Raw genomic sequence first — 11021 nt, forward strand, 5'->3', positions numbered from 1 at the left:
ATTTGCGTGCCTTACACTCTGTTTTTCACATGAGCTTATTGAAAAAAGATCCTGGCTCCTCATCCTGGAGACCTTCGGGTACCCCCCCTCCTCCTATTATTCTGGAAGGGGATGAACATTTCGAGATTGCTGATATCCTTGACTCTAGAGTGAAACGTGGTAAGCTCTGGTATCTCATTGAATGGGTGGACTTCGGACCCCAGCACCGCGAACGGGTGGAAGAAGGGGATATTCGGGCCCCTTATATGCTTCGTGAGTTCCACAGGAAGTTCCCGACCAAACCGGGAGGTCTCCCGCCCAGCAACGACAGATCCAGTGGTCCCCTTTCTTTTCCCGATTTGACTTCCGGATCTCTGTCAGCAAGCTGCCATGGTGTTCTGTGTTGCTGGTACTTCGGTACAGTTGTTTCCCCATCCCCCTCCTTCCCTGCCTGTGAGCTGTTATTGTACTCTGCTGTAATGCATAAGCCAAACAACTGGAGGTCGTCTTGTGGGAGTTCGCTTCATTGCTAGCTTGTTGCTTTTAGAGCCTGAGAACTGCACCTGTATATGTCTGGAGATAACTTGGTTCTCAGGGAAAGGGCGCGCAACCGTTTCCTCTCGCCCGCCAGCGGGAAAGTGACCCATTGGTTCTGTGTCTGTTTCAAATCCCTTTATTATGCTTGCCCTTACTGTTTGTAGTCAGTTCTAACAAAGAACGTGTTTGAGTGTCTTTCCAATGCTTTGAAATAAATTTTGCTTTTCTTGAAAACGTGGATTTATTCTCGATGCTTGGGGATCCAACACAGCCACAGCTTGCAATGCCTGATGGAGGTCAACTAGGTCGGAGTTCAACCGGCCGCCCAGCATCAGATAGAGCTGGGTGTCATCTTCATATTGATGACACCGAGGCCCACAGCTCTGTGCAATCTGTGCAAGGGGGCGCATATAGATGTTAAATAGCATTGGGGACAGTACCGCCCCCTGAGGCACCTCACACTCAAGAGGGTGCCTCCAGGACCGCTGATCCCCTATCGCCACCCTTTGTCCCCGACCTTGAAGGAAAGAGGCCAACCATTGAAGGGCAAGCCCCTGAATCCCCACGTCAGCGAGGCGGTGGGCCAGCAGCTGATGGTCAACCATATCAAATGCAGCCGACAGATCTAACAACAGCAATGCCGCCACACCACCTCGATCCAGATGCCTATGGAGATAATCAGTCAGGGCGACCAATGCCGTCTCCGTCCCATGACCCGGGCGAAAGCCGGACTGGAAGGGATCTAGGACTGAAGCATCCTCCAGAAAGCCCTGTAGCTGTAACGCCACCGCCATCTCTATAAGTTTGCCCAAATAGGGCAAATTGGACACCGACCAATAGTTAGCCAATTCGGTTAGGTCTAAGGATGGCTTTTTTAAGAGGGGGCGGACCATCGCCTTCTTGAGTGCTCCGGGGAACCATCCCTCCAAGAGGGACTTGTTAATAATCTCCAGCAGAGTACTTTGAAACCCCTCGTGACCCACTTAATGAGCCAGGAGGGGCACGGATCAAGGTCGCAAGGTCAATTATAGCCTCTTCTCTTGCACAAGGGAAATGGCTAGACACCTAAAAATGTGAAACCTGATAATTCAGAGAACCTGTTACAATGTTATAAATTGATATAATTATATTTCAGCACTGTTGGGGTTTTTTTTAAATCCCCGGGGTCAGGAAAAATGGCTGCCATGTGGGCTGGAAAGTCTGAATTTCCCCACCCACACTGCAGTCTTTCCTAAACTTCGGAACAAAGCAGGTTTGAGAAAGGCTGGAGAAAGGCCAGGAAAACCCTGGGAGTGCTGTTTGGTAACCGGGGCGGGGGGGCTTTCCCAACAGCACTGAACCCTGGGCAGAGAAGCTATCTGGAAATGGCCCATGCTTACTTGAGAAAATGTCTAACTGAAACTGTTTTATGAGAATTATTTTAGGTACTAAATATTTTATGCTATGTTTATTCTATGTCTAGGTTTTTAAAGGTTTTTAAAGGTTTGTTAATTTCAATTATTTTCATGCTGTTTAATGATTTTGTCACATTTTACTTTTCAAGTTGCCTTGAGCAGGTTCTTTGGAGAGGCAGCACATATCATTTCAAAATAAATAAATGTATTTACTTACAAATAGGCATATTTACATTTGTAGCCTTATTTATGATTTTATGGTTCTGTTTTTACCTTGAGCCAGGTCTCTAGTGAGCAGGCATGTAAATTCTTTAAATAAATAACACATAACTTATGGCAAATTCACCCATACTGGATTTCTTGACAATTTATATTATTCATTTACAGTACTTGCTTCCACAAAAGATGAATCAAAAGGCTAAAAAGCTGCTGCTGGCATGGGAGTTTAATCTGTTTCCATCAGGGACAAGCTGATTTCTATCAACCACAGAAGGGAAAACAAGTATATGTACAATATGGGTAACTCCGCCCCCCCTCACATGGTTAACAGCAGCTCCAGGGGAGATTTACATTAGAATATTAACACCCCCTCCAAGCACAGCCCCGACTCAGAGTTACTTTCTACCTTTAAGAAAACATTAGGAGACTGAACCAGAGATCTCTAATGTCACATATAGTTTAGCCCTTTGGCTTAATTTGAATCTTGCTAGGGCTCAGCCTGGGAATCACTCTCTATTGCTAAGGCTCAGCATACTCAAACTCTTAAATTCCTTAAGCTGTGAGAGGTCTAGAGGCAGGATTATCTTCCTCTGGATAAAACAGGACTAGAATCTTATTGTGTTTTTAAAGCCTGACAGATTTACTGTGTCATCCCCTTTCATGGACTGGAGCTCACTTCATGGCACCTGATTTAGTGGACTTGAGTCTATGAAAATTTGTGTCACAACAAATCTCACAATAAATAATTAAGGTTCAAAAATACTGTTGCTTTTGCTGCAACAGATTGGTTACCCCACCAAGGTACATGTTGTTTTGTAATGTGCCATGTACAATGACAGAAGTCAGAAAAACTGCTGATCCTGCACTGGATTCCCAAATAGAGCAAGGCTCAGTTCAGACATCTTGCAAAAACCATGGTTTAATTAAATAAACTATTACTAGTGTCTGAACACAGACCAGTCCATGCATTGTGCTTATTTAGGACCATCAAACTACAATCTGAAGCCACAACTTGAAACTGTAGATTTGAGTCCAGGAACACATTAGAGACTAACAAGATTTTGAGGGCATGAGCTTTGACAAAGTCCCCTATCTGTAAACCGCCCTGAGCCCTTGTGGGGAGGGCATGGCATAAATAATAATAATAAAAGTAAATAAATACTCAGAAATCTTGTTGGTCTCTCAGATGCTACTGGAGCTAGTGGTTCAGCTGCAGACAGCTACCCTTTGAAAGCTGGAAGTGGTTTAATCACAGTGAGACTTAACCATGGTTTCAGGCGATGTTGTTGTTGTTGTTCAGTCGCACAGTGGAGTCCGACTCTTCGCGACCCCATGGACCAGGAGATGTATGAATGCACATATCCTGGCTTCATCCTGGCTTGTTTCTTGGCAACATTCTCTCATGTTGCAGAGAGAAGTAGCTCTTGTCAAAGACAAACCAGGATCAGACTTACCATTTGTGAGTTGGATCTTGGTTCCATGCAGGGGTCATTTCATAGAAAAAGAGCTAGGGGAACTCATTAGCATAACTCATTAGCATATGCCACGCCCCCTGACATCAGGGGCCCGGCGGTGGACCTGCAAGGCTAGCAGGAGTGTGAGGAAGCCCTGTCAAGGCCCTCCCTGGCCCCAGGCAGGCAGGGGTGGGGAGAGGCGGGGAGGAAGCAACTTACCCTCCCTCTTCTCCTGCTTCCTCCTGGCTGAATGAGGGCCGGAAGCAGGGCGGCCGGAAGCAGGGGCGGGGCTTCGTCATGTGCCCCGCCCCCTGCACCTCACCCGGGGGAACTGTGTTCCCCCGCGTTCCCCCCCTTGATCACTGTTTGTTCCATGTCATCTCTGAACTGAGCCCAATTCTTAAACCCTTGCAATCCTGCCCCTCCATTCCCTTCCAGTTCACCTAAACTCAACACTCTCCATCTCCCAGTTCAAACTGAATCAGAACCACTACTTTGCCCTTCCCCCTTGCTGTAGGGTTACCACTTTCCAGATGTGGGGGAGGGGAGATTTCCAGCCATTAGGTCCCATTCAGATAACATCAACCGATTATCCCTGGCTATTAGCAGGCAGGCAGTTTAAAGGATACTCATCACTGCAACAACGCATAAAACAGGCAAGTTCATTCACTAATGCAGCTAACCTAACATCAGAGAACTGCATGTATGAATCAGGCTTTTCAGGAATTTCCCCCCGAGTCTTGGATGCACTCATTCAATGCAGGGGCAGCCTGAGATCTCCCCCACAGCAGACACAGGGAGTCTTTAGGATGTACATGGGTGTCAGATTACACAGAGAGATGCCCAACTCATATATCCCTCTCCCTAGGACTTCTTCTACCAAATGCTTTTCCCAAACCAAATGCAGTTTCCTTTTGCACTTACCTGTGGCTCCCTGTCATGGCTGCTGGGGTCCTTTTCATAGCTTTCTGCATAGATCCTGAGAGTGGCTCGCACATGACTGGAAGAGCTTAATCTGAAGATGAGCCTGGATGCATCTGAGAAGATTATCCTCAGCCCCTGTAAAGAGAAAATTCAATGTATTTGTGGCAACAACTGTTTTCAAACTGATCACTTCTTAATATCATTTAACATTGTTCTACTAGCTAAATAGCTGTATTGCAAGAATGCCAATGTGCCTTTCCCTTCATTTGAACATTATTCTGTATCAGTGATTCTCAACTTGCTGGGTCCCCTGGGGGCTGCAGAGTCACTGCAAAGGGCCCACAAATCCATATGCACACTAAGCATTGCCATTTTGATCATCTTGTTTTTATGTATTTTCTCAGTCAGCAGATACTAATTGTACAACTGTCATCTGAGAGGTCCACAAATTTCTTTAATGTTACTTGAAAAGACTAAGAATTATGGCTCTATATCAATACAGGTCTGAGCCAGTTTGCAGCTTATGCAGTTGCTTTGACTGTGAGCTGATTAAAGTAGAATGAGTCTGAATGTTCACTCCAATTTAACATGCATTTAACAGGGAATGATGTTTTATAGTAAAGCAGAAACTTTATGAAAGTCTAAATGTCAAACTGTTTCCCCAAAACTGGTCTTACTCTGTTGAGGTGGATTTTTTTAAAAAAAAAACTTTGCCTTTCATACCTGTCTCCTTTCATACCTGTCTTTTGGTCACAGTGCCATCTACAGGATCCACATACTCAAAGTTATTTGCTTTTTGCACAGTGTAGACGTGGCTTCCAACAGCAAACTGTTGATTACTGAATGACTTGTCAGTGATCAAAGCTTCAAGGTCTCTCATTATAAAATATGCTGTTCTAGGATCCAGTGCTTCATAATCAAACCTTGTAATGTAGGAATTAAGAGAACAGAAGAAACATGGGAAGCATGAACTTCAGCAGGTTAATGCAAACTTGAAAAAGGAAAGCCAAATTTTAATAGATTTGGAAAACAGTGTCTTAACAGCTTGGTCCTGGAGACCAAACTAGCATCAACAGCGCTGGGATTCTAATAACTGAGGTCACGCCAATACAGAAGTAGCCAATGACACATCGTCGATCTAAGTTTGCTTTCTGTCCCAACACAGTGCTACGCAAGGGATTGTGAGGAATACTGTGTGTCCCAACACCTTGGCAAAGCAATTTACCCTCCCATCCAGCACAAGCAAGCTTCCCCTTGTTCTTCTCTGGCAGACCTCTCTGGACCTACCTCCCCCAAGACAGAAGCTGATGTGTTTACACACTTGACCTTTACTTGCTGAGGAACCACAGCAATGCCTTAGTTAGTCTAGAAAATGACAGGAGTAGAGGAGTCAAGAAGAGTTAGCTCACTGTCATTGCTCACTCCACCACTGTGACATTTCAAGCCAATTTTTACAGGGGGAGGTATTATTGACAACAGATGTGGAGAACCAAAGCAAAACAAATTAACGTCAAACAAAATAAAAAGACATCTCAACTAGGAAGTGGGGAGGAGGGGGAAATGTGTCTATTATTTTTATTCTTTCTGTTGTTTCTTACCATAGGTCACCTAGCCAGCTGATTTTTTAATTAAAGCTAATTGTATTTTTAATTAAAGCTAATTGCGGAATCATTGAAAACCACAATCAGTATTTTGATGACTACAGGGAGATGAACATTTCCTTTTATTCTTTTATTATTATTTTTTGCACAGTGAAATACATTTCACCAAATGCTACGACATCTGTTGAGGCCCAACAGAGCCATGAGAACCAGGACTATAAACTGCTGGAAATGTGGATGGGTGGAGCAATCCAGATGTTAGTCCTTCACTTTCATCTTCACAAAATAATTTCTTGCACACTAATCTATAACACACTAACATCTTTGCTAGTCCCCTGAGCTTGCTAAAAATTCGAGGCTCCAGACCAAGGAGGAAACTCTGAACATTGGTTTGATCAGAGTTCCATAACAACATCTACTCCCCAATGGGCACTCCCAGAGGTTAAATTCTTTGTAAAGTTGTACAGGTAAATTTTATTTGTTTATTTATTTAATTAGATTTACTAGGCCGCCCTTCCCTACAAGTAGGGCTCAGGGCAGCTTACAACAGAATAGAATACAATAATTGAAATTAAAACCAACATTAAAACTACCCAGAAACAGATCAGTAAATAGAACAATATACAGTCCAAGATGGCAGGGAAAAGTCAATTCCCCAGCCTTGGGGGGGGGGTGTTTGCAAGGGATGGGGGAAGTATATGAGAGTGCCAGATGTCGCACTGTCCCGTCGCTGTCCACAACCAAATGCCTTACTTGCTCTGCTGAAAGGTAGTAGTTCCTGAAGGGCATGGATGCTTTCTGGCAGAGAATTCCACCAGGTGAGAGCCAGGGCAGAAAAAGCCCTGGCCCTGGTTGAGGACAGCCGGATCTCTCTCAAGCCAGGGACCACCAGGAAGTTCTTATTCCCTGAGCGTAACGCTGTTCTGTGGGCATACTGAGAGAGGCAGTCCCAACGGTATGTAGGTCCCTGTCCACTAAGGGCCTTGAAGGTTAAAACCTGAACCTGAGCTGGTGCGCCACTGGACGCCAGTGCAGTTTGCACAAAACAGGTTGAATGTGTGCTGTCCAAGGGGTCCTGGTAAGGACCTGTGCAGCTTCATTCTGGACCTGTTGGTGCTTCCGGGTCAGGCCCAAAGGTAGGCCCATGTAGAGCAAATTACACAGCTGCGTTCTGGACCTGTTGGGGCTTCCGGGTCAGGCTCAAAGGTAGGCCCATGTAGAGCAAATTACAATAGTCTATCCTGGAGGTGACCGTTGCATGGATTACTGTGGCTAGGTTGGGGTGAGAGAGGTAGAGAGCCAGTTGCCTAACCTGGCGCAGTTGGGAAAACGCCAGCTTGGCAACCTTCGCAACCCGGGCCTCCATAGACAAGGAGGGATCCAACGTCATGCCCAGGCTCTTGACGGTCTGTGCCAGTGATAGAGGCACACCCTCAAGAGTGAGGAGTTGGCAACCCAATCATGGTCGTCCCCCCCACAGCCACAAAACCTCTGTCTTAGCTGGATTCAGTTTTAACGGACTCTATTTTAACCATCTCACCACAGCCTCCAAATCCTCAGCCAAGTTCCTTGGGACGGAATCCGGCCGGCCACCAATCAACAGAAATAACTGGGTGTCATCGACATATTGATGACACCCCAGTCCGAAACTCCACACTAGCTGGGCAAGGGGGCGCATGTAGATATTAAACAACATTGGGTACCATTGAAAGCACCATGCAGCCAGTTATTTTCACCATCACTCCTTCCTGCTATAAACTCCCTTGCACCTTATTCAGTCGGAGAAATATATCTGACTTGAAGAAGACATGTTTAACTTGTGCCCCTGTATACTTAAAATGGGGAAACTAGTGTACTAGATTCCTGGAAGAATTGGGAAGCACCGAGGAGAAAGAGAACAAGAGATCTCATGAGTCTTAGGGAATTCTACACACACACCCATACATACACACATACCTTGAGGATCATCTGGTGTCTACTTTCTTTTCCTTTGGACTCCAGGCCAAAATATTTCTCTTTACTCAGGCTTTTAACAAAGGGGTTCCATCTTTTACCTGTTTTATGGTCTGTTCCTAGCCCATTTTATCAATATAATTTTAGGCTGCTCTATTGGTTTTATGTTCTTTTATTCTCTGGGTTGCTTTTATTGGCTGTTTTATATTGGCATATTTTTATTGCTTGGTCTTATTTATTTTATTGGCTTAGCTTGTTTTATTGCTTTGGTTTATTGACATGATTTGTTTTATTGACTTGGTTTAATTGTCTGGTTTGTTTCATTTTGTTGTGAGCCGCCTTCATTGGACTTCATTTCATTTCCCTTAAAGAGAAATGTTTGCATTAGCACTAAGCAGAGAACCAGTTTTGGGTTTGTACCACTCTGTAGCAGACTATCCACTATACCTGTATACTTGAAATGCTGCCAGGTTAGCAGCAGACTGCTCTATGGTGTATTGGTCATATATCTAGATATTGCTATTCTTACCTGCAGTAGTAATGACGGCCAAATTTAGCCCAGTGTTCTCTGACAATTTCTTCCACACTCTGCTTCCGGGCTGCCATGATAGAGAGCCAGACTAGGACAGCCCAAAGTCCATCCTTCTCTCGGATGTGGTCAGAACCTAAGGGAAAAATATTGAAGTGTTTATTACACATCAAACAAATTCTGAAGATGGAGAATAAAGACACTAGAACATAGTGTCTCATAATTGTCATTAAGATCACAGTCTTGACTACATTTTCAGGAAAATATAAAGTTGTCCAGACTATTGACAGAATACCCATGCCTAAGAACTCCATTGAAATAGCACATCTGTTGGCCTCTGTTATTTAGAAGTTGTGCTAATACACATGAAGAAGAGACAGGATTTATACCCCGCCCTTCACTACCCAAAGGAGTCTCAGAGCGGCTTACAAACTCTTTTCCCTTCCCCTCCCCACAACAGACACCCTGTGAGGTGGGTGGGGCTGAGAGAGCTCTGACAGAAACTGCTCGTTTTCAAGAACGCTGTGCCAGAACTATGGCTTGTCCAAGGTCATCCAGCAGGTGTGAGTGGAGGAGTGGGGAATCAAACCCGGTTCTCCCAGATTAGAGTCCGTGCACTTAGCCACTATACCAAACTGGTACATTTTTAAGAAACATGATCCAAAGATGTTTGATAAGCAAGTGGGAGACCTTTATGTTTATAATTCTATTCTAATTCAGTGGGTTCAACTGTTTAGATTGTATGTGTATATGCATAACAAACCTGATTGGAGTATCATATTCTCAAGTATAGAAAGAATTAGAATTTACCATCAAGGGCATCTGAACAGGCTGAAGCTGCAGTGATGGGGATATGCAACCTGTGTGACAGAGCTTGGTTCTTCCCTGCCATCCCTTCCTTCACCCCCATTCACATGCCTTGGCAACTATGAGTTGAGTCATTATCTAAAACGCATTGCAAATTTACAAAATTACCGCTCTTTTAAAGACTTATACACCAGCTTTTGAGCAAATGATCCTCAAGTCAGCTTACAACTAAAAACAATGTGACAGAATGAGAAAAAGAAAACCTCAACAGCCCTTGGGCCTCTCGTCAGTGGCACAGGTCAAAGTAGCCTTCCCCTCGCATTTGCAGTATACAGGCAAGTGCGAGTTACATAAAATGTTCTGTCAGGTAAGAGGAAAGAAAGTTCCCTATGGCTGTTTTCTGGGTCCAGGCTGGCTTTCTCCAGGGAGGCTGTGCAACCTTCTTGCAGCCCTTGGGTCTCTAGAGGAGGTCAGCAAGTCTTTCCCCTCATGGTTGTCATTTCATATCTTTGACTTCTTCCTATTCAAGTTACTGCACAGAGAGCCAATAGCTGCTCATATAAATTTGGAGTTGGAGTTTAAACAAAACAAAAAGAAAAAAACACCCTAAAATGTATTCCTACCACTGCCAAAGAGGATTAACTCAAAGATATAAATCATGTGTGCAGCTCTCTCAATGGTGAAGAAAAGTTTGCAGATGAAGCCTGGAGTGTGAAGGCTGTTGCTGCCCCTTTCTTTTTTAAAAGGCCAAGGCATCACTCATAATATCCACATCTTCCTAATTTCATCTGACAAACCCCTTTCTGCTGCTACAAAAAAGGAAGAAATTGCTATAGCATTGGTTGAACTCCAGGATCAGCTTCCAGGGAACAAGTCTGAGAACACAGAGCCAAGTAAGACATTTCCAAACCCCCTTTGTCCTTTTATAGCATCCTTTGCTTTTATTTACCAGGCAACACTTTGTTATAAATATAGGTGTTTACATTACTGAGAGATTATGATCAAGATGTTATAACTAAGGGGGTTTCCGGTTGATGGCGGCACGCTAGCAGACTCACCTCCCGGACCTTCCGGGGGTGAAGCTGTGCTCCAGCCGAAGGAGGGGGTGTGCAGGCTCACTACTCCCCCAGGGACCCGGCTGAAGGGACCCTGGCTATGGAGGTTTTGAGAGGTTGCCTCTTCGATGGTGTAATGCCGGAGAATTGAGGCACCTCTCCGCTCTGATGGTTCTTCATGCTGAGAGACCAAATGGACTAAGTGACGCTGACCGGGGCAAGCACAGGAGATCGAGCGTGAAATGGAGTGTAAACAAGGTCTGTGGACCGATTATGAACGTGAGTCATTAAGCATTGATTAAAAAGAAAAGAAGCTCCCTACCCCCACCCCACGGAACAGAAGATAAGGCGAGCGGGGGAGGGACGCCTCCCAAACGCATAGACTTTAGAGGATTGAGGGGGGGAGCGGAAGCATAAAAGGTTAAAACTGCTAAGGAGTACTTACCAAGGCAAGTGCGAGCGTTAAGGAGCATATTCAGAGACTTTCAAAAAGTTTGCTAAAGTAAACAAAGAGAAAAAGATGGCGGGGAAGAGGACGGAGAAAGAGAAGCATCTGAAATTGAAAGTAA

At 44.7% G+C, this 11021-nt stretch overlaps 1 protein-coding gene across 1 annotated transcript in view; it reads right to left on the bottom strand.

Moving 5' to 3' along the window:
• The window catches only part of PGM5 (phosphoglucomutase 5), a 68097-nt gene that overhangs the window by 14649 nt on the left and 42427 nt on the right, over nt 1-11021 (bottom strand). Inside the window, exons 8-10 of the mRNA XM_015426096.1 lie at nt 8591-8726; nt 5247-5430; nt 4508-4642 (exon numbers count right to left, since the gene is read on the bottom strand). Coding sequence (XP_015281582.1) covers nt 4508-4642; nt 5247-5430; nt 8591-8726 — 455 coding nt within the window. The remainder of the gene's footprint in view (nt 1-4507; nt 4643-5246; nt 5431-8590; nt 8727-11021) is intronic.

Source organism: Gekko japonicus, unplaced genomic scaffold (assembly GCF_001447785.1).
Source record: "Gekko japonicus isolate JY-2015 unplaced genomic scaffold, Gekko_japonicus_V1.1 scaffold31, whole genome shotgun sequence".
In the NCBI taxonomy this organism is placed as follows: domain Eukaryota; kingdom Metazoa; phylum Chordata; class Lepidosauria; order Squamata; family Gekkonidae; genus Gekko; species Gekko japonicus.